Source organism: Hippocampus zosterae, chromosome 3 (genome assembly GCF_025434085.1).
Source record: "Hippocampus zosterae strain Florida chromosome 3, ASM2543408v3, whole genome shotgun sequence".
NCBI classification, from domain to species: domain Eukaryota; kingdom Metazoa; phylum Chordata; class Actinopteri; order Syngnathiformes; family Syngnathidae; genus Hippocampus; species Hippocampus zosterae.
The window spans coordinates 22,586,967-22,611,930 of record NC_067453.1 but is presented as its reverse complement, the minus strand read 5'-3'; the positions used below and the strand labels follow the sequence as shown (position 1 = coordinate 22,611,930).

Below are 24,964 nucleotides of genomic sequence, written 5' to 3'. Positions count from 1 at the left end.
CAAAGCTTAGAACAGCGACAAGACAAGACAAGACAAGACATGCTGATTTATATAGCGCTTTCACAACAGCGGCAGCTGTAACAAAGCGCTTTACAAAACAGTTAACATAAAGTAAAATAATAAACACAACACATAACATAAAACACGGACAGTCGTGCAGTCCTAACCACTTTTCCATCACACGCTTTGTTGTTTGAAGCAGTTTGAGATGAAAGAGGAGAGAATCAAAGTGTCCTTTAACCAGTGGATCAGAGACGTCATGCTCAAAATGTGCACACGTCGGCTACAAGCTAAGTTTCAAAGTCAACAAGAAGCTGTAGCATCCATTGCCGAAAAAAGAGATTGGTTCACTTCTCCTGTCACATAGAAATCCATTTCAATTCCAAGCGGCGTCTCACGGTTTCAAATACGCAACGCTCCTCTCTCCTCATCCTCAACTTCAGCGGCCATCCATCCAGCCGCACCAACGCCAACTGTCCAACAGCGCTGACATAGCCACTGAACAAATCGGGGTTGTGAAAAATGCTGCCCATTACTGGCGCAAAAAACACAAGCGCCCCAGGTCTGTCCAGCACCGACAGTCAATGGCGCCGACATTCCTCCCAATCAAAATCTGTGCTGGTACAGGCGTGCTGCCGAGAAGGCGCAACCACCAAGCACAGATTCTTCTCCTTTGACGAATGTGGTGGCCAAAAAACGCTGAAAACAGTCCATATCAGGTCCACACAATGAAACAACAAACAACATGTGACAAAACAAAAGACAAAAACAGCGAGACAGAAGCGCTAACCAATAAGGTGAACTGGCGTGTTTTTCCTGAAAATGTATGTTGAATTTCCAATTATCACAGGTCCACTGATTGGAAACATCATCTTCTAAAAGAAGGTCTAGAATTAAGATCTCACCTTCATTAAGGTCACTTTTTACCACCATAACACTGCAGCCTGCCATTTGTGGGGCACGTAGACTCTGCCAGAAACATTTAAAAAGCTGAGCTAATACTGAATTTCTACTGTAGTTAACAGCACTTAAAAAAAACGCACGCTGAGGACATGTCAGCAGCAGCAGAAACGGTATCTTTTGGGAAACAGATTCCTCATAGCGGTCAGATAGATTTCCTCCACCGGTTTGTGGACATGAACTTATCAGGGAGTGCAGACTTTATGTGACCTATAGTGAAGAAGGAAACTTCCACACATGCCTCATGTCTAAAGCATTCGTAAAGCAATATTATCTGGGTAATGGATGTTAATGAGGGAATATTCCAAGACTTTGAACCCAGTACAAAATGATTACTCCATGTTAAATGGGATTTACTGCTTTATGTGACAGCTACATGAGCAAAAGAATCGATGGGAGTGAGTGGAGATGCGTGGCTGGGTTCTTTCCGCACGTGAGGTCAGTTGATGCACAGAGTGGGAAAAAAAAAATAAAAATACGCTCACCTCCACAATGTCAGAGTTGGTTCTGCTCTCGTGGGGCTCATTGTACTCAGTGTACTTGAGCAGCACTTTGTCCATGTCCGTGCTGGCATACTGAAACAGTTTGTTGGAGCTGTTGAAAATGATGAGGGCTATCTCACAGTCGCACAGCACGCTCAGCTCGTAAGCCTTCTTCATCAAACCGAACTTCCTCTTTGTGAAAGTAACCTGGAGAAACAGAACACCAAAACCGTTGACTGCAGAGGATTTTATAAAACGCACAGCTTAAGTGCAAAAACAGTTGAGAGGCTAAACAGCTAATAGAATTGCTACCAAGTAATCACACTGATTACATCTTTCCCTATGTTGTTCTTACAGTCTCATTCCAAAACTGATTCAATTACAAACCGAAGACCCTTTTTCGTAGGGAACCTCAAAAAATCCATTCCAATTGTTGTACAATTCGGAATGTAACGAAATTCCTGGCAAAATTACATTTGCGGAGGGTTTCAAGCACCTTTCATTGCATCCCTCACTTCAGTTTGGTGAGAATCAAATAACTGACCCCGACATTGGTGTTTTGCTTTTTCTTTGGCTTATTTATAAAACCTATTCAAAATGACTCCGCCTCAACAAGCACAGTCAGAAAGGGAAAATAGAAGACAAATATACACACCAGAAGTTGAATTAAAAACTGTTAGTAGACTCCCAAAATTCCATTTCAAGACTTTGTTATTGTTCACTTATTGAAAACTAATTACCAAATAGCATGCGTCCAAATACTTCTTCTGAAACTTGTCGTATACATGTAGATTTTGTGGTTTAAAGACAGTAAGAGATAATTTTTATTTCAAAATAATTATTTCAAAATGTTAACAAAAAAAATATGTATAAGAAACAGTTGTGAGCAAAAATCTTAACATCTTAAAAGTTTGGACAGGCGATGCGACAGGTAACAAACTATGTTGTCCACTAAAAATGATGGCGTCAGTCCAAACTGTCTAGTTAAGAGGTCAGGTCAAGACGCACAAGTCAGCGAGCTGAGTCAGAAGCGTCCATACATTACTGTAGCCACTGACTCCATATAGGGAAAGCTATCTGTGTAGCGCAGCACAAGCCTTGTAACTTGAGCTCTCCGATGGGACATTAGGTCATCCATCACTCCAGCTGGTAAATGGAAGCCCCACCTCAAAATGTCCCTCAAGAAAAGTGACTTTGTCCTAGGACCACTCCCGCAAGGTGAAACGGGCTTTGTTCAGTTGGAAAAAAAGGGTGGAAACTGTACTTCTTGGTCCTTGTGGTAGCATGTCACAGATGTATTTTTCAGACGCCTGGAAACGGTTTTAAATTGTGGAACAAAAAGAAGACATGTCTCATTTAAAAGTATTGACATAACAAGCAACAAGGCGGCCCGGTAGGCCAGTGGTTAGCACGTCGGCTTCACAGTGCAGAGGTACCGGGTTCGATTCCAGCTCTGGCCTCCCTGTGTGGAGTTTGCATGTTCTCCCCGGGCCTGCGTGGGTTTTCTCCGGGTGCTCCGGTTTCCTCCCACATTCCAAAAATATGCATGGTAGGCTAATTGAACACTCTAAATTGTCCCTAGGTGTGAGTGTGAGCGTGGATGGTTGTTCGTCTATGTGTGCCCTGCGATTGGATGGCAACCGATTCAGGGTGTCCCCCGCCTACTGCCCGGAGACGGCTGGGATGGGCTCCAGCACCCCCCGCGACCCTAGTGAGGATCATGCGGTACGGAAGATGAATGAATGAATGAATAACAAGCAACTGCCTTTTGCCTTAATAGATTTTAATTTTTGTTTACCCATCCCAACTTTTGCTACCCCCCCCCCCCCCCACCATTCTGATATGTTTTCTTTCCACCACATTTCTGCAATTCGGTCTTTGTGAATGTCACTCTGACGGCGGCTTCAAAGCGGATTACCATCTGAGGGCAGACAAGTAGACACGCACAGAGAAACAATATCAGGACACTTTCTACCCGTTGAGAGCACCTCGCACTCCTAACCACCGCGCTCGCTCATCTGCGTGTCTTTTTGTTTGCTCAACCTAGCGGAACGCGCACATGGGCAGCGAGTTTCACGTGAGGGACGGAGAAAAAAACCTATTAACAAATTGTCCGCTCTTAGCAGATGAATGCGGGACTTTAAGCCACGGAGAGAAGCATGCAGATTGAAATGCCGAGGCGTTGGGACTTCGTTCCACCTGGATGGGCGGCAGAGTGCTGAGTGGATGGCTGCTGAGCCAGTCACTTCACTTGCCTCCTTGCCACAGACACAAAAACAGCACAATCATCTAATACTGCCGTGAGAGAAGGACATCTACAGACCATTGGCCATCACCAATGTTGTGCCCACAGGCACCAGGTAACCCCCAAAGACCACTTGAGTTGCCCACCAGCCTCTTTAAAAAAGAAAAAGATCACCAGTGATGGAAAATTATTTTCTAGGAATGATCTCGAAGTGATCTGAAGTACTGAATATCATTAACATTAGCCTTCACAAATTCATATAAGGAACAATAACATAAAACACTAATTTGAGCACATTCGTTGTTTCATTAGTGTTATTTCAAACTGGTAACCCTTTGCATTAATCAGGACTGAAGAAGGAGCTCTCGGTTTTAAAAAAGGTTGGTGGCCACTGCTCGACAGTGAGCTCAAGCCGATGGAAGGTGGAGGTCGCGTGCTTGGGAATTGCTATTTTTACGTGTTGTTGTCAAGGCAACATCGCGGTACTTTTGTTCTGCAAATGATTTGTAAACTATTTCTTTTTAGTCGTAATGTTGTAAAATGTGTTTCAAATATATGAAAGCGCTTTGGGAATCACACTTTGTGATATATTTACAGTTGAAACAATTCCAAACATTTATATTTGGGGCGTCAATGATCAGGATTTTCGCTATTTGAGAAAGGATAGAAAAGCTAGGGCTGATTTGGCATGGGGTTGCTTACCGCATGCCAAATCAACACACACAAACATCCTCGGGGTAAATGGGAAGCACAGGGTTCTTCACATCCCCAAAAATAGGAGACTTTTGACATCATCATCAATCTGTTTTGATGCCATGCTCTGACCCAAATTGGATGACGAAGGCAAAAAAAGGCTTGGCAAACCATCGCCCATCTGTTTTTGTTCCCTGCTTTTATTCTCATTAATTTGAATTCTCGAAAAGTTTGTCAACATACGAGCACCGAAATGACCTAAAAAAAACACCGCTTCACATCAAAATGTGGTACTTAGGACCACTTTTATTTGTCTGCTGGTCAGGCAGCATCTCAGCCCGGGACAGAAAGAGACTGGAGCGACTGGTCAGGAAGGCCAGTTCTGTCCTGGGTTGCTCCCTTGACACTCTGGAGGAGGTGGGCAACAGAAGGATGCTAACCAAGCTAAAAGCTATGATGGCCAGTCCCTCCCACCGCCTCCAGCCCGCCCTGACAGCACTTGGTAGCTCCTTCAGCCAGAGACTGTTACACCCGCGCTGCAAGAAGGAGAGATACCGACGCTCGTTCCTACTGACTGCTGTCAGGCTGATGAATAAAAAATAACAATCATAATAATAATAATAATTAAATTATGTGAAGTAAAATTGTAAATAGTACTGCGATTTATCCATTGTGTTTATATTGTATTTAATTGAAAGATGTTTGTTGGTTTTTTTTCTCTTTCTCCTTTCTTCTTTCTACATACATTCTTGCTGCTGCAGGCTGTAAATTTCCCCAGTGTGGGACGAATAAAGGATATCTTATCTTATCTTATCTTATCTTATCTTATCTTATCTTATCTTATCTTTGGCACCATGCTTGCCCTAATGTATGCCCAAAATGCTTCGGATTAGGGCTTCCTGTTCGATTTGGGTCTCAATCCTTTTACGTGTTGTGATCAAAACGTCCACACATTTTCATGTTGATGAAACGGGGCCCAGCTCTCTTTCTCTAATTTTACCCTTAAATACATTTGAGCCAGGGATGGTGAGTTCTCAGATATATCAAGGCTTCCCAAAAGGACTTTTATCAAAATAATAATAAACAGATTCAAATTTCTGATAATTGAGCCCTTCATGTTTAAACTTGTCAACCAAGGATCTACTCATAATTCCTATCTCTATGTGCACTACAAATAGACACTACTTAGCCACCCGCACACCCACAAACGTGCACGCACACTCGCACACAGCTGATGTGTCAGTCAAAGGGTCTATCAATGTCATTCCTGGGGCGGAGGCACCACAAACGAGACAAACAAGACATCTGGGACTGTGATTGCAGCTGTGACTAGGCCATGGCAGAAGATGCCAAAGTTGCTAACACCTTCGAGGGGTGAGAAGCTGGAAGTCTTATTAGAAACATTGATGGCAGACAAGTGGATTGAGGCACGGGTAGAGAGAAGAGAAGACTAGAGAAGAAGAAAGAGAGTGAGAAAGGAAGGTCTTGCGCTGGTTGGCAGAGTGACCTTGGCCCTCTATCTGCTGCTGTATGCCGTCCACCGTGTCTGTCGGTCTGGGTCATCTCTGTTGGAGACGGCGATGAGCACCCATGGATAACCATGGGAACAAAACAAATGAGGGTGCATGGTCTTGTTCTGGGTGGGAATGACCTTGAAACAGTATAGAGTGACGCAGCCAGACAGAAAACGAGATTGACATTTCCCAAACTTTGGTTGGAGACAAAAGAAAACGGTAACGTGAAAAGGACCTTTCTCAAATTCACGTACAGGTCGAACAGCAAGATGAGCTTTTCCTGAACTCGTCTTAGAGACAAAGAAAAAGAACTCAAATGTGGTCAAAAACGGGAAGACCAGCCTTTCCGCAAATTGGGATTCAAGACCAACAAACACAGCCAAATCTAGGATATCCATCCATTTTCTGATCCGCTTTATCCACACAAGGGTCGCGGGGGTGCTGGAGCCTATCCCAGCCGTCTTCGGGCAGTAGGCAAGGGGGTGGTGGAGGGGGGGAGACACCCTGAACCGGTTACCAGCCAATATCAGGGTGCACAGAGACGAACATATATCCGCGCTCACACTCACACCTAGGGACTGTTTCGAGTGCTAAATCAGCCTGCCTTGCATGTCTTTGGAATGTGGGAAGAAACCGGAATACCCAGAGAAACCCCACATAGGACTGGGGAGAACATGCAAACTCCAAACAGGGAGGTCAGAACTGAAATTGAACCCGGTACCTCTGCACTGTGAGGTTGATGCGCCATCCAGTCGCTAACCACTGGACTACCGGGCCAACATATCTAGGATATGAAGACCCAAAATAGGAATACCAGCCGTAAGCCAAACTTGGATTCTGGGGCCAAAACAGATCCAACAGGACAATTATTGTTTAACATGTTGGCACAATTTTTTCAATCTGGAAGAATTTATCGCTGCCTCTCCTGGTATCTGTTCTGGTTGCTAGTCAAAAAGGTCATCTTCACTCACACCATGAATGGCAATCAAGCATTGGCAATGCTGATGGATAGTCGTTATGTAACATTCATTGGCAATCAGTGAGACAATCTGGCTTGATGACACGGGCTTTTGCCAAGTGCCGGACCATCACACGCATCATTGTATGAGGGGATGTGCAATGCATCCTCCCATACAAGACGTGTATAACAAGATGTCTGTGGCCTCAGAGACTGAACTTTTTTTTACTTTCCATTTCACAGTGATGATGGTGGATACTGCCACGGAATGGAGCAGGTATCTTGTTCAAGGATACTTCGAACCGCACCGATCGAACAGGTAACTTTCAGTCATGTGTTCAGATCAATAAAACAGAGCCTATCTAAGGATGGCAATTACAAATCACAGCTTAAGCCTCAAGTAGCAACATACTGAAGAGCGGCATTGCCATCTTGTCATACACCAGAACATGACCTTGCAGTGGCATCCTGATTTGAGATGAAGACTATATCACAGACATTTAAAAATTACAGACGGTGCCTGAAGAGAATAATTTCTGATCCTGGCAGGCTAAAAGCTGAATGCACCTAGATTTACGACACCGTACATTTTAGATCAGCCTTTCTGACCTGCAGGTACAAGACCAAAACAGTCATCTTTGAGGAATAACCACAAACCATTCTTAGTTGGAGACCGGCCAAGGGTCTTCTGAAGAGTGTTATCCGTTTGGTACTTTGTCGCAGACGGCGTGAATACCAGCCAGCTCTGCAGCTAGGCCAGACCAGAGTTGCCCAGGAGGCTGCTGTGCGCCCTACTGACCCGCCCTGCTAAATGAGAGGGTGCTTCGGCGGTTCTTATTTGCTACCAAACAGATGACAGAGAAAGGGTGCTGTTTGTGGTTTGGGGGGTCTCAGCCCACCTGCCAAAAGTTTGGCGGGGAGGGTGTCTGACTATCACTGCTGCACAGCACTCCTGCTGCCTCATCAATTTTTCTGGGCAAATCTGCAGGGTGGTAGGGGGAGCGCATCTGTAAATATGACAAAGAAATGTCACAGTCCTCGTTGAGCTGGTTGAAACTTTCGGGAGGAATGTCTGTCTGCATCAATGCAAACAAAGACAGCTGCTGGACTCCGGATGGTAGTAAGGCAGGAGAGAAAGCTGGGATGTACTGTCGGTAGGTAGGGAAAGGCATTTTGATGACAGAGACACTTTGATATCACATCAGCAATGTAAAAACAATTTTTGTTTTTAAGATTCCAAATAAACACAAACCACAACCTGATCTTGTTCGAGTTCTGTAATATTTTAACATTGATTGTTTTTTTTCGTATGTTTTAAATTAGGCTGCAAGATGTACTGGCCATCGGGCCAGGGCACTGGCGCTTGCCCCCAAATCAGTTTGGTAATTTTTCAACTCACCAGCGACCCTCATGAAGATAAGCACCACAGAAAATGGACAAAAATTAAAATTCTCTAATCTGCATCACAGCCAAATAGAACCGAATCCAAGTCTACAGCAAAGTTTGTTCAAAATCAAGTGCAAGTACCAAACATGAATTGTTGCTGTTATTAAGCAGCATGTCTGCTAGTAGTTAGCATGTCCACCTCACATGAGATCCGGGTTCCAATCTCGATTAGAACACACGGCCCAGTCAATTTTAATACTTTCCACGATATCCATTGGTTATATTTTCTATCACGCTTGTACCCATTATGCACAATTGAATTTAGTCTTCAATGTTGATATTGAGTCTTCTGAGGTAGAACATGGCAACTTCATACAGGAAGTCCGATTCAGAGATTTAATCCCCGAATCTCAGAGTTGTGAGGTAGATGTGCTAATCACTAGTGCGCAACACTGGGCAAAGGTAACATCAAATGTAGTTTTGTGTACCTGTCTGTTCCTTTCATCCATTATCCTGGTGATCTGTATCTTCTTCCGCCCCATGGCTCCTTGTGCTTTTTCCCGTCTCTCAGACTCTTCACGGTCAATATTCGACAATCAAAAACACACATATACACCCACATACACATGCACACACACACACACACACACACTGTTCGCGTCCACAACCCTCCTAGCACATTGTGCAAGTCCTTCTTCTGGTATGCGTACTTTCACTGGTCTCCACGCACCATATGCTCTTCAGCAGTCACCCGGCACAATCTACAAAAAAAAATAAAAAACACGGCCAGAGCGAGTGAGCGAGAGAGAAAGAGAGAGAGGGAACGCAGTTAACATGACACTCGGTAATGTCTCCTTAGGCACTTCAAAGCACAAGTGTCTTCAATGTCATTCCTAGTATGAAACCCACATGTCTGGGGGGCCTTATCTCCTCATGTGAGCCACAGCTGAAGTCAATGAAAGACAGCCTGTGACAGCGGGGCACATTAACAGACTATTACATCAGATTAAAAAAAAAAACAACAAAAATCAACAAACAGATGAGACGGAAAGGGGTATCAATTATCACATTATTATGTCACGACATCCTATCCATCTTTCGTTTGGGGTTTGTTCATTGTCTAATGGGCATACAGAAGCGGTTGCTACCTAGCTAACTTCTGCTAGCGACTACCCCAAAAGAGAGTTTTCCCATGTTATAGAGCGTCAGTCCCGAATCTTTTCTTCACTGTGTTCAGTGGTTGCATGGCTACTTAGAAGCGGCTAAACTGCTAATAACACAAGCCTGTGAAAATTCCTCTCGCAACGGTGAGGAACAATCTTGTCAAAATAAGGTAATTTACAGAATGGGGGATATTTGGGGGCTGATCTATATACTCCCCTATTACTGTCTCTGGAATGACCTCCCACTGAACATTCAGCAAGCCTAATCGCTGCCCATCTTCAAAGCCCTCCTCAAAACTCACTTGTATTCTTTGGCGTTCGACTCAGCATGACTTAGATTTGTTCTTGATTTTACTGTTTGGTGCTTTCTACCGCCTTTATTACCGATTTGTCTTACTGTTTATTGTGCATGTTAAATTGCTCCATGTACAGCACTTTGTATGCAGCGATGGCTGTTTGAAAGTGCTCTATAAATACTGTTGACTTGACTATTTAAAAAAAAATAAAACTCCAGTTGGATTTGGTTTGATGTTTTATATCAGTTACCTCTCACTATGTAAACATACAATTACTTAAAGTTTTAACTACGCCCACAGAATCCGGTTATGCTCCTCTTGCAAACAGAGAGTGGTGACATCGTATTGACCTTCCCAAGATGACCACGATGCCAACTTTGCTCTTAAGATGATTAAGACAGCGCCCAGTCCCAGGCTGACATCGGTACAAGTCTCTTGGGCTGCAAGGGAGAGCACGGGGTGAAAAAGGTGGCAGTATATGTATATAAATACATATTCCCACACAAGCATGTAACCTGACCACCGTTCCCTTGGGAACATCCATGTCTGCCAGTTTCCCTAAAAGAAGTATAGCCCCTGTTCTGGAGCCACATCAATCACTTAGTGTGAGCAGGGGTAAAAATGTCTAAACAACTACATTCCCTCTTAATGGGTACAAATGTAGACGGGTTAACAACTGTGACAATTAAATGCGGTTAGTAGTTGGGATCCAAGTAAACCAGAGGCAGAATTGGCAGTGCCAATGAAAATGACCGCTTTCCAGTGGCACACAGTCATTAAGGTTTACAGATGAACTGAAATTATGGTGTCTGGCTTGCTGGATAGGGGCAAAGCTGACTGAGATCACCCAAACTAAGGACTCACAAATGTCTATATTAGCCAGGATAGGAAAATGTGTTGACTTGATTTTGATCTTGAGCCGGTTTACTAACAATTTTACTGAATATAACAGGCTCAAAGCTCTCCGGTTTATGACCGAGTTCTGTTCCGATTGCAGTGACATAAAAAAATATATATACCCAAGTGAGAATGCATCTCTGGGCTTCCAATTCCTAATGCTAACGCAGCAGTAAATTCATTATTACAGTAATCATTTATATTATAAAGACTTCAGGGCCATAAATAAGAAACAACCTAATGAAAAGCATCAGATTTGAAAAAAACAACAACAAAAACACTTGATATGATGCTTCCTGAGTATCACTTCTTGAGCCACGACATTGGATTCTTACACCACATTGCAAAGTGGCTCATTGCATGATGTTTATATGATGTTTTATGATGTTTAAACAATTCCATGGAAGCAAGAATCGCCTTCAATGAGGCACCGTCAACAACTTGTGTCGAACTTCACTTCCAAGGAAATCACTTACTAATCAGAGGAGTCAAGTGAGCTTGATAAAGGGTCATTCCAAATGTAATGACAGCATGGAAAGCCACAACATTGGTTGCGCCACGCAAAAGGTTTCAAAGCAAACATTGAAGTTCTGGTATTGGTATGAAGTCAACCACGGAAAAATTTAAACAAATGCTGAAAACCGGATAACTACGTTGTGTATGTTCGGTTTGTGTGCTAGCCAACAGTTTGCTTACTTGGGGCTAGCGCTGGACCATGTCCACGCCGAGAATGTGTGTGAGTTTTTATTTCACTTTGTAAAAAGTCCTCCAAACTCAACAAAACTTTTTCAAATTCTCTACGTAAAAAATGTCAATGTATTATGAATCACAACTTGGAGATATTTTCTCATGAAGTCCTCATGAATTGAAAAACTCCCTCAAGAATTACGTGCACAAGGTAACAATTGGTCAGTGGAGACCTTTTGCCGCTTTTTTAACTTTCCAATGTACTTGTCGGGTTGGTTACATAAGAATGAGTGACACATACACATTAGCATCATGCTGGAGGATGAATTATCCGACCAACTGTTTTCTATCCTCTTAGCCTTATGGGGTCGTGGGTGAGGAGGAGCCTATCTCACCCATACCGGATGGGTAATTTAAAATCTTCACTGAACACAAAATGAGCTCTTGCATTTTTTTTTGCTGGTGTATTTTTCAGCAGTTTTGTGCCATCCTTTAATGGTACTTTTTACGCAACAGAGCCCTTTGCACTGGGAAAAAAAACGATTGTATGGGGTCACTTTGTTGTGTGCTTCAAGCCGTTTGTGGTTGGGATAGGATAGTGGATCATTTATACATGTGCATGCATTGATATATATAAAAAAAAATCAAATATATGAAGAGCATGTATTTTTCAGGGATGTGTGTATTTTGGTCATACATCTGGTTAGCAAGTGCGTATTTCTATGTGGCCCGCCAGTAACACTGATGAACAATCGCGGCCCCCTTTAGCATTTTGCCCGTCCCTGGTATAGACAAACAAGCATTGACAATCACAACCAATAACAATTTGGCCTCATGAACCCAATGTGCATGTTTATGGAATAAGCCCAAACGCCTGAAGAAAAAGCAGTGGGCCACCATGCTGCTTCTCTCCACAGCAATGCATTTGGTAACTGCAACGGTGTCACCACTGGTAGCTAGCCTCAAAACAAGCAAACAAAGACAATTTTACCAGTTTGTTTCAGTGGCGCCTTGACACCAGTGTGATTGGAAGCAAGCAATCACCCCCGCCCCAGAGAACCCCCCCCCCCACCACCACCACCACCACCACCACCTTGTTCTCGGCTTTCATCAGGAGTTGCTGTACCTGTAAATGGGGCTGTTGGCCTGAGGGGAGCGGAGGCGAGCCAGCACTTTTACGCCACGCATCACCCCGCCCCCCTTTACACTCCAAATATCCTCCCCGCCTTTTTTTTTTTTTGGTGAGCTTATCTCCCTCTCCAGTGGTGAAAAGGCAGGATTGTGGCCCCTGCAGCATCACTAGTGTTAATGTCTCCTGATGATAATCTGGTGTTGGGGCTGATCCCTCAACAACAAACAACCCGTCCCCGAGTTTCTTTTCAGATGTGATTTCACTCTTTCGTCTCATTCCCTGCCTTCTCTTTCTTTCTTTCGATGGCATAATGTTATATCTACATCACCGCAGTTTCCACAGCAACTGAGGCATAATTAATAAACGTCACAGTGGTTGTACAAAGAGCAAAAAAAGACTGAAAAGGGAAACTTTCACAGAAAAATGTAGAGGAAAGGAAAGGCCTGAAAATAAAACCTTGGATTTTCCTCACAAAAAAAAAAAAAAATCGCATTGCCCAGAATAACAATAATATTAAAAAGTGTTTTAAACTAGAAACTGACATGTGGTCACTGATGCACTTTTCGGCAGTTTACTGAACGCCAGGACAACAGTAAAACATGAGCGCAGGCCTGCAGGAGCTGCTTTTGGACACAGTTCAACCTCCAGACACTCACACGTAGTCTTGCTGACATCACGCACCACCCCAACCAGCCCCGCCTCTTAAAGGCACATGGTTAACACAGAGACAATTCAAGTATTTTCTATAATTTTATGCTTGCAATTTTGGGTGTTTGATTAGAAGTTAAAAAGTGAGTTTGATTCAGTTTAAATGTTTTGAAATCTTTTATGTTTTTTTTTGTTTTTTAATAATGCCTCAGTAGATAGATCACTGATGAGTCTGGAAGTTCATGGCATGTCTCTAAACTTAAAGTAAAGTAAGTAAAACCGTCTCTTTGTAAGACTGGGAACCTGAAAGTGATACAGAAGGTCATAGCACATCTTCCTCGCCTTACTCGATAAAGTAATATGTATCCACCCCGCACGGCGAGTCAGATTGAGCCTAAAACAAATGGCATATAAAAATTTATAGTTGAAAAGGACAGTGCGACCTAAACTAGCGCTCGTGGCCAAACGGCAGCCGAGCATACGACGAGTGGTTAATCTGCCACCATGACGACGGCGCCTCGGCCCAACTCTCCAATGACCCAGCTGTAATCCCTCACTGAATCAATGCAAGTTCAAACAATCCTTCATGCTGCTCGCACCTTTCGCGAGCTGGGGAATGGCGAGACGGGAAGCTACTTATCACCTACCAAATGACATCAAAAGGAACTGAAACCCCCACAGGATGTCAGACAAAATGTTTCATCGCTGGCCAGATGACACCGCCATTTGAAAACCATGCAGATGTCTTCATCATTTACACCCCCCCCCCCAAAAAAAGCGATGAAAACGATGACAACTAACATCTAATAAGACTTCCTGTAGTACACTAACAGTGTGAGCACACAGACACCTCCATCTCACTCTCGCACAACTGTCAGGAGAAGTCAAGTCACGTCAACAGTATTTATAGAGCACTTTCATACAAAGTGCTGTACATGGAGCAATTTAACATGCACAATAAACAGTAAGACAAATCGGTAATAAAGGCGGTAGAAAGCACCAAACAGTAAAACCAAGAACAAATCTAAGTCATGCTGAGTCGAATGCCAAAGAATACAAGTGAGAAGGGACTATGCAAGGTGACTTTGACCGAGTGCTCTGGGGTTTCACAAGAAGATGACACTACATTAATTTCATGTCTCTTTTTGAACTGACTTAGTAACACGGAGCAGCATATCGGAAAAAAAAAAAAAAAGAAACAGACACGGTGGCTTGAAGGCAAAGGCAGGCCATGGAAAGAGGTGGAGGGATCGTATAGCGTATAATGAATGAGAATAACCGACTTGCTTACCGGTAAATTTTATTTATTATTAATAATGACGTTATTCTTTAAGTGTCTTTGAGTGTGATGAAAAGCGCTTTCAAATAAAATGTATTATTATTATTATTGTAGGTCGTGACCAATATGGACTTTTATGAAGTCAACGCCAATTCCGATAACTGATTAACCAATTCACGAAAAAAAATATAAAGACATACAAACCCCATTCCAATGAAGTTGGGACGTTGTGTTAAAGGGGAAGTCAACCTCAAAATTTTCTTTACAATAATGTTAGATACGGCTTTACATTCATAAACACGGCATTCTGATTCATGCTGCGTTTGTGGAATCCGATTTAAGCAGCAGAATCCACCCATTTTTGTCCATCTCAGGGGGCGGCCATTTTGCCACTTGACTGAAAATGACCCCACTGTTGTTTAGGCAATGACCAATCAAGGTTTACCTGTTTTCTGAAGATGAGCCAGTTTCATCTATAAAAAAATATATAGATTTTTTTAGAGTAAATATCGGCTGATTAAACGGGCTGGGTCTTAATTAACAGCTGTGGTAATATATTTAATTTTTATATTTTTATATTTATTATTAAGAGGAATATGTTTGAGTAAAACATTTCAGAGACACTTCCTGCGTTTGATAGCAGGTGTTTTGAGATCGTGAGATGCACAGAGTTAGATGTGAAAAAGATGACTTTGCTGTGTTAACGTGAGGGGAGGGGTGGTCGAAGGGAACGAGACTAAAAGCAGCATCCCGCACCCATGCCATCCTACCTCAGAGGTAGTGTGTGTGGCGGCGTGGTAATATAATTACTGCTGGGACACTTCTATTCCCAATGATCCATTTGCGTCAGTCAGGTTCTCGTGGCCGCAGCCAATGAATGCATTCTCGGTTTCTCAAGGAGAAAGAGATGACCCTCTCCTAACGGTGGTATCCATTTCATGTGGAAGAAGCTCCTCTCGTTCTTGAGGTAAATCCCTCGATGGAAACTTTTACCCAACTACTGAATGACAACTTCTTAGATGCGAGGGGGTAGAAGTGATGATTTATGGCTCATTAAAAATGAATGCAAATGAGAAGTCAGACACAGCACAGATAGTATGGTTCCCCAGCTGCCCCACTTTTTGCCTCGTTTTTAGCACCGCACATAGCCAAGCGTCTGGTTTTCTTCAAAACAAACGCTGGATCATCTCGCATCTCTTTAAGTCACAGATCAACACAAAAGTCTTCAGTCTGTCCAGATGACCACATGCTCCATCTGTCGCAGGATCGCAGTGGTTTTTAACTTCTCCTTAGTCGGATCTGTGAATCCATTCAAAGAGCCCAAATAGATATAATCAAATTATGTCGTCGCTGCCCCACAGTTAACTGGCATATCGACACCCAAATTAGATGTCGCCTTTTGCCATTCAGTGACCCGCCCTCCAGCCCCCGCACCTTCCCCCAAAAATGCACAAGTGGTGCTACAGCTGGGCCATATGACGATATACATCACAAATTCGATAGGTGAGTGTCTATCGTCGCCCTCATAGACTCAAAGAGAAGGTAAGTTTTTTCCTGACTATCACCTTTTCGTGATCTCGAAGTCACACGTTCTGTATGGTTTCTTTGAAATGGCATTCAGTGCTGCTGATTGCCGCATGGATTTGCATTGCTGTCTATCATCGGATGGACGACTCAATGGGGAACAATGATAATGCCAACGCCATAGGGAGCGACGGTGCCCGACCCTCCCAGGAAGCCTGCGAGCTGTGTTAAGTGCGACAGCAGCCTTTTGATGTTGCGCGCACACCGCAATTCCGAATTGGTAAACAGCGATGATGAACTGAGATCTTCCTCCGGGGGGAATCCGCAGTGTAACGGTATGAGGGGATGTCATGCATAATGCGTCTCAGCAGCTGCACAGTGTTTACGCTGATCTCATGGCGTGGCTGGAAAACACTGAAGATCAAGATTAGACTCTGATTCTAGATACTCACTTCTTCCACGTTTTTTAATAATCGGCAGGCTGTTGAACCCAATGAAGAGTACGAGGCAAGGAAAGAAAGAGTTGGTACGATACGTTCCAAGAGAGTCTCTGGACTCTTTTTAAGTGCATTCTTTCGCCTGGTTGTAAAGGAAAAACTAAAAAGCGAGTTCTAAATATTTGATTTTCTCTTCCCATTTTCATCCTCCACTTGATGCCTTTTTCCAATGCCGTTGCATAAAAGCTTTATGCAATCTAGCCAACCAGGATGGCCTATGAGTCACATCGACACCGAACTGGACCTGCTTAACTGGCAGTGATTTTTCATTTTGTGTAATATACAGCAGATAGTACAGAGCTGATTTTGTTTGTATGTAAGAGGCGGTGTTCACACAGGGTCAGTTGAGTTAACCTCCCAGCTGAGTTACGGGTCAAACAGACAACTCTTAAAGTCTAAAATATGAAAATAAATATTACCAACATTTTTTCTGTTTACCATAATTTTTGCAGGATATATTTGTATTTTTTTTCACTCAATTTTGCAATGTGTTGGGAGGTCAAAATGGAAAAACTTTAAAATGGATAAATACACACATTTTTTAAATGGGATCATAGTGACAGCTAACCTTTTCATGTTTTTCTTTCTTCAGATTTTCTTTTTTTAATGACTTCTACAACTGATATCTCAGATTTTTTTTTGTATTTGTTGACCTAATTTAAATGATTGTCTGTTTGATTTATTGTAAAAAAATTAAATAGAACAATTTAAACAATTTTGCGGCCCGGTAGTCCAGTGGCTAGCACGTCGGCTTCACAGTGCAGAGGTACCGGGTTCGATTCCAGCTCCGGCCTCCCTGTGTGGAGTTTGCATGTTCTCCCCGGGCCTGCGTGGGTTTTCTCCGGGTGCTCCGGTTTCCTCCCACATTCCAAAAATATGCATGGCAGGCTGATTGAACACTCTAAATTGTCCCTAGGTGTGAGTGTGTTGAGTGAATGGTTGTTCGTCTCTGTGTGCCCTGCGATTGGCTGGCAGCCGATTCAGGGTGTCCCCCGCCTACTGCCCGGAGACAGCTGGGATAGGCTCCAGCACCCCCCCGCGACCCTAGTGAGGATCAAGCGGTTAGGAAGATGAATGAATGAATGAATTTAAACAATTTTGATGTAATTTACCATTTTTATTTTACTAAATATTTGGTCATTAATTATTCCCAACTCAACTCCACCACCGCTGTACAAGGAGCAAAATTAACTCAAATGTATAAATACTCAAATAACAAAGACACTAAAAAGCACAAAAATGGTCAAATCTAAAAGTCAAGTCTTATGCTAAGTCATGAGACAAAGAATAAGGATGTTAAACTCAATTTTTTGCCCCAGGTCATTTAGTTACAGCTTCGATCGGAATTCCGTGTTCACCGCGACACCATACAAATAAAGTTCAATTACCTTCTCATATTATTACATACAGGGTACACAACAAATGGATGGATAACGAGCTTTAAAATCACATGTCATTAGTATGGCAATCTTTTGGATAGATTATTAAAATAAATAAAAAGTCAGAAATTTTGATCCGGACCAGGATCGCGCACTACATACATGAACACATTTAGCTCTAACTCTAAATATCACTGTTGCACAGTGATAAGTGTGAGTGGTTGGAATTTGCCATCCATCCATTTTCAGTTGTTTCTTGTTTACATCACACAGCAGAACCGTTTCATTTTGATCTGGGAAAGATGATTTAGTAATATCACTTTTACGCGGCGTTGACTCAAATCTAACATCTGCAAACAGAATGGTGGGGGGGAAGGGGTTTAGTTGTCCACTGTGACAGCCACAGAGTTTTTCTTGCAGTTTCTTCCTCACCCCTGCACCCAAATCAAACGATGCTATCTCACTGTCACATGAACACTGTATCCAACCACCATGAGAAAGCGAGATGGAAGTGAGACAGAGGCAGAAGGAGCCAAGGAGAAAGAGAGAGATGCCCCCAGCCCTCTTACTTGCCTCACAAGAAATCTTCTAAAGCTGTTTCTTAGTAAACTCTAGTCTCCAGTCCATGAAAAAAAATGACAACTTGACACACTACCCTTCAAAAAAAAAAAAAAAAAAGATAATAACCTTTAAGGGTGGTTCTTAATATACGTCAGTTCCAACATACGACTCTGCGTGGTTACAAACAGTTCGTGCTCTTACTGAAATGCTAGAAGAGCGGTGGCCAACCCGCGGCTCGCGAGCAACATGCGGCTCTTTGGCTTGTTCAATGCGGCTCCCAGGCTTTCACACAACAAGCGTGTAAAACGCCAAGGCAGTGGCGATGCCATTCAAACAAAGGCGCTAAATACACAGAACGTACTACGTCAGCCTATCATCAATCCTGTTACTTTATTGACATAGAGGGCAATCAATCAGATGACTGCATCACCACTCATGCGCAAAAAAACTGTGCTAAGCTAGTCAGCGAATTACCTCTGATTATAAGGCAGGGGTGCCCAATACGTCGATCAGCATCGACCGGGAGCCAGCATACTGGTTCCAAGTTGACCGCAAGGAGTGGGAAAAGGAAATGGGTGGGGAAAAAATGATTTGTTTGTTTGTATCTTCAGCTTTCGTTTATTTTCGTCCCGTTCCAACTGTTGTTCATCGTGGTGTGCGTGCATATGTGCACGAGTGCCCTAATGGGCACCCGCGTGAGTGTGTGTGTGTGTGGCTCTTCGAAGTAACAAAAAATTGGCTCTTCGTCTCTGACTGTTTGGCGCAAGAAGATGCCATTCAAACGTATTCTAAATCGGAGCGTGTCAAGCAAGTACTAAGTATTAACATCTCGATGAAGATACAAACTTTGGATGTTGGTGAAGATCCAGCCAATCAGATCTGTGGAAAATCAATTCTACAAAATCTAGAATTACACCAAATGTCAGAACAAATGCTCTCAGAACACTCTTCTACAGTTGCAAACCAAAAGAATACCATCTGATGTGATCGCAGGTTGCCGACCGCTTACTGATGGAGAAGTCGACACCATTTTCACCTCGACAGGCAAGCAGAGGCGAACTCAGCGGGTGGACCCGACACCTCGCAACAAAATTACGGTACCCGTTGGTCTGTGAGACGCACGAACAGGGCTGCGACAAAACCATCCAACCAGAGTCCAAATTGCTTTCGCTAAATCAAGGGTTGGATTTGAAGGTGCCGGTGCTAAGAACTGTCCACGGAAGAGTCGTCAACTTATGGACCGCAAAGTCAGACCCCAGCCATTCGAACTGCAGCGTGTGTGTGATTGTGGGGGCGTTACTTCCCTTTGCTGTCGTAATGGTTGATGTGTTTTGTTGAATAAGGCGAGGACTCGGCTTACTCAGCGCAACCTCCAGCTGTCTTGGTTCACAAGACTCCTCAGACAGAAAAACAAGTATATCGCAGGCCTTTACTGCGGGGCTACAACTCTCCTCACAGCTACTGGATTGAACCAGCATCGGAACAATTGGTTTGTTTGTCCACAGCTTGACAAATGTGAAAAAGTGGTTTCGTGTGACTGAAATGGGACTTTAAAAGGCGATATTCATTCATTCATTCATTCATTCATTCATCTTCCGTACCGCTTGATCCTCACTAGGGTCGCGGGGGGTGCTGGAGCCCATCCCAGCCGTCTCCGGGCAGTAGGCGGGGGACACCCTGAATCGGTTGCCAGCCAATTAAAAGGCGATATCTAATGGATAATTTACTTCTTTCAAAACTATTATTGCTAATCCGCCCCAAGTCACCAGGTTGACAAAAGATATACTGGCACTGGCCCTGCAACAAAGGGCACGGGGTGAGCAGTGCTTCATTTGCATTGCACCAAACATGGACCATCTCCCTCAAAACAGGGTAATTTCAGTGAGACACAATACAGAGGGTGTAAACTGTACATTTTCTTAGTTTGCGCTCAGGAATCAACAAATACGTCTGCCCGCAGTCGTCAGTGTAACAAAAGTGAATCTCTCATGTGTGGTGTGAGTGACTAGTAGATTATTTGAACGTGGCACAGCCAACCACTCCAAACAGGCTAATTTCAGCCAGGCACTAAACAGGGTGTTATTTATTGTGTGTTATAATTCTTGGTCCGTTGTGTGCCAACATCGAGCATGGCTTGTACAACCATGACAACTAAAGGGATGTATACTGTATATATTCAGAAACCTGTCTAAAAAAGTGATCATGAGCCCCAATTGAGACTGTAAAATCACGGATTTTATTTTCATTCATGAAGGCAGCACTTCATCACCACATTGTTGACTACAAACAATACCTCCACCTTGAGTGTCAACACAGCCTCGCTTGACTCATGATTCCAAAATGTGCAGGTAAACATTTTGCAAAAGTCTCTGCTCGATGACTCTGCACGGTGGCGCACAGCTGTCATTGGGTGCTACGACTGCACAACGGTACCCTTACACTCCGGAAAGTCTTTCGATAATTAGATGTCATGTCTTTGTTTATCGTAGTTGCTTTTTATTGCAATACTAGTGAAGCCTATACTACTGGAGACAAATTTCTTGTGTGTTCCACATACTTGGCCAAAAAAGACGATTCGGATTCTGATAAATGACGCTCAATTTCTGTACAGTGTGCCACATACAGTAATGTCACGCAAAAGCCAATTCTGGACCAAGTCTGAAAAGACGTTTAAAAACGTCTTTGGGAGTGAATGCGTTAGGGGCTTGGCCCGTGACAGTAAACAGCTCCATCAGTCATAACTCGGGAGGACTTCGTTGAAACTTTTCCACCCTCAGAATCCAATTGACTATCTGAGAGTACACCGTCTTCAGTTTACCAACAGAATACAAAGCAAATTCAAATCTCGAGTGTGAGATGCTTTTTAAGATCCACATAGTCAGGGGCATCAGAAATTCAGTACAGTGGGGTATCTTGGTAATCATGCACATCTTTTGATCTAGTAAATTAGATTATAATATATTCCTTTGAATTATGTTTTTTTACTTCTCCAAGTCTCATTAAAATTCTGTTAAAATGCAATTCAGCAAATGGATGTTTCTAACTGCTGTTCAGAGAGTCGGTTTGAATGACGCAACACTTTATAAAATCAATAATGTGGCCAGTCACCAGTTTTTAATGACTGATCTTAAGCCTTACGGGCCTGATTGTAGATACAACGGTGAAGCAAACCGCAAACACATTTGGGCTTGTTGGTCTTCTTCGTGAATCCACATTCTCTTGCAATGATACAGAGTGTGATTGTGAGGTTGGGCCTGCACACCTCAGAAAGCCAAAATAAGTGGAGGTGACATTTCACAAAGGTGCTAAATGACTTTGCAAAGTCATCAGCTCGCACTCGCGCGGTTTCCACCACAAGTCAAAACAGAGAAGGTAACTATGAACACGGCAGAGGCGAACCAAGGAAGGGACTCGCTATCGAGAAGACGAGTAGGTAAAAGTTGAAACTGAGATGATATGTGGGTAAACATATTATTAGCCTAAGATGGCCGCTTGTGCGCCAGTGTGTTCGGCGACGCTCATGCCATTTCGCGTTTTTTTTACTTTTCACAATGCTCGTTACCTCCCTAACAGTGTCTCGGTTGGTTTATGATCGCCGATCGTTGTTATTGATTCAACAACACATCGGAGATTCGGACGCATTTTGGCAAGACAGTGTTGAAAAGACGCTACCTCCGTTCTTGGCTAACCTGCCGGCTGATCTCTACCGCGTTCGCTCGCTCCCTTCACGGAAGCGCCACCGCCGCAGCCGCGGCAAACGTAGCGGTCAGCTCGTGAAGCTGAAACGGGATCTGAGACAAACTTCGATCGCTCCGGCGTGGTGTGCCCACGACCCCGTCACCTCGTGCTTGCTAACAGTCGTTGGCTCTCCCTACGCGCCACGGCATTTCTACCCTCCGCGCCTTTCTCGGGGAGGAATCCAACAAAACCTTTTGAGGGAATTCCCCCGGGTTCGGCAATCGACAGAGGCAATCCCTACCGTTGCTACTTCCACAAGGATCGCGTTGTTAAATGCCCGGTCGCTGACGAACAAGACCCATATTTCTGAGGGAGTATTTCCTTTCCAATGACTTGGATTTTCTGTGTCTGACGGAGACTTGGGCAGGTACTGGTGAGTACAACGTATTGATTGAATTGTTGCCACCTGACTGTGGTTTCCTCGATACACAGAGGACATCAGGCCGTGGTGGAGGTACGGTAAGCATCTTTAAGAACAATTTCAAATGTAAACGAAGCACATTCACCACATCGGCCACCAGCTTTGAAGCAACCTTCTTTGAAGTTGGTCGTGTTTTCCCGGTGCTTTGTGCTGTCATTTACCGTCCTCCTAAATACAACAAAGACTTTTTAAGCGACGTTTCAACCTTTTTTGCGGAAATCAGGCTGAGATATATCCTCCTAATGGGGGATTTTAATATCCATGTGTGCTGTCCGTAAAAACCGCTAGCAAAAGACTTCTTAAGACTTATCGACTCTTAATTTTGTGCAGTATGTGACCAGCCCGACACATGAACAAAGACATATTTTAGACCTTGTCCTTGCTCATGGTCTACCGGTGACAAATCTGGAAGTCCTTGAAAATGGGATTTCTGATCACATGGCAGTTTTATTTGACGTAGTCTTATCGCATGCTGCTGTGAAATCTGGCGCTCCTAGTTGTAAACGCCGAATTTTTAACCCTCGCACTGCTAGTCGTTTCTCTGATGCCTTTAATAACCTTTGCGTACCCTTGTCTAACACAGAGGAACTCACTTCATGGTTCGACTCGTCATGCCGTGCCATCCTGGATTTGGTGGCTCCTTCAAAAATTGTGCTCTCAAAGCCTAAACCCGAGCCATGGTTTAACGACATTACCCGCGCAGCTAGGCAGGGGTGTCGCAAAGCTGAACACAAGTGGAAAAAAGACAAATTGCATGTCTCTTATCAAATTTGGAAAGACTCCTGGAGTACTCCTGGAGTAACTACCAGCTCACAGTAAAAGAGGCCAAAAGAGAATATCTGAATATCTATCCTTTCTTCTGGTGTAGTTCCCCAACAGTTTAAACATGCTGTGGTCCAACCCTTGATCAAGAGACCTGGTCTTGATCCAGATGTGCTGTCCAGTTACAGGCCCATTTGCAAACTGGCTTTCATTTCCAAAATTTTGGAAAAAGTGGTGCACATGCAGTTGAAACTTTTCTTGGATGAACATAACATCTTGGAAGTCTTCCAGTCAGGTTTCAAGACAATGCATAGCACGGAGTCAGCCCTGTTACGCGTTTCTAATGACATCCTCCTGGCAAATGACTCTGGAGACCACGTGTGTCTGGTTTTATTGGACTTAACTGCAGCATTTGATACAGTGGATCACAGTATTCTCCTGACTCGTTTGCAGCACTTGGTGGGCATTGGCGGCAGTGCTCTTGAGTGGTTTAGGTCCTATCTAGCTGACAGAACCTTTTGTGTCAGCCTTGGCTGCTCTGAGTCACGCACTGCTCCCCTGTCATGTGGTGTTCCACAGGGCTCAATTCTGGGGCCTCTGCTGTTCTCGCTGTATCTGCTCCCATTGGGTTACATCTTAAGGAAACATGGTATTCCCTTCCACTGCTATGCAGATGACTGCCAGATCTATATCCCACTGAGCAAGAAAGACGCCTTCTCATTAAGGCCACTCCTATCCTGTCTGGAAGAAATCAAAACCTGGATGGCACAAAATTTCTTTAGATTCAACGAAAAAAAGACAGAGCTGATATTGTTTGGTCCCAGTGACTTGGGCCCCGTCTCCTTATCTGAAATCAACGGTCTCAAACTTGGGCCTTAAACTGGACAGTGATTTCAAACTCGATCGGCAAATTGGTGCCGTTGTTAAATCCAGCTTCCTTCACCTTAGACAGCTGGCCAAAATAAAACCTCTCCTCTCACATGAACACTTTGAGACAGCAATTCATGCCTTTGTCACATCCCGGCTCGATTACTGCAATGCCCTTTACTTTGGAGTCAGCCAGTCCTCCATTAAGCGCCTTCAGCTGGTCCAGAATGCCGCTGCTCGCCTCTTGAATGGTACTCGTAGGAGGGAGCACATAACTCCTACTCTGGCATCCCTTCACTGGCTCCCCATTCATTTTAGAGTTATTTTCAAGATCCTCCTCTTTGTTTTCAAATCTCTGAATAATCTCGCGCCACTTTACCTCTCTGAGCTCATCCGCCCCTACACACCTGCCCGGCGCCTCAGGTCTGTGGACCAGTCTTTGTTAGAAGTACCAAGAACTAAACTGAGGCTCAGAGGGGATCAAGCCTTTTCTGTTGCTGGTCCCTCTCTCCGGAATGACCTCCCACTGAACATTCGGCAAGCCTCCTCGCTGCCCATCTTCAAAGCCCTCCTCAAAACTCACTTGTATTCTTTGGCGTTCGACTCAGCATGACTTAGATTTGTTCTTGATTTTACTGTTTGGTGCTTTGTCTTACTGTTTATTGTGCATGCTAAATCGCTCCACGTACAGCACTTTGTATGCATCGATGGCTGTTTGAAAGTGCTCTATAAATACTGTTGACTTGACTTGACTTGACTTGACTTGACTTAAACCTCTGGATAACGCTAGGTTAAGTTCCCGGTCGCCACGGGAGACCCATTTGCCTGAAATGCAGTGCGGGTGAATGCTCAGGCGTTTCCAGGCCAGCCAGGAC

General features: G+C 43.8%; 1 protein-coding gene across 9 annotated transcripts in view; it reads right to left on the bottom strand.

Annotated features, from left to right (window-relative positions):
• Nucleotides 1-24,964, bottom strand: part of mef2aa (myocyte enhancer factor 2aa) — a 76,816-nt gene that overhangs the window by 35,934 nt on the left and 15,918 nt on the right. For 6 of the 9 annotated variants that reach the window (XM_052060485.1, XM_052060484.1, XM_052060488.1 and 3 more), the window contains exons 2-3: nt 8,727-8,999; nt 1,446-1,649 (exon numbers count right to left, since the gene is read on the bottom strand). In XM_052060485.1, the coding sequence (XP_051916445.1) occupies nt 1,446-1,649; nt 8,727-8,780 (258 nt within the window). In that variant the 5' untranslated portion in view covers nt 8,781-8,999. Of the gene's footprint in view, nt 1-1,445; nt 1,650-8,726; nt 9,000-10,047; nt 10,138-24,964 lie in introns of all 9 variants that reach the window. The other 3 variants (XM_052060487.1, XM_052060486.1, XM_052060489.1) reach the window with 2 other exon arrangements.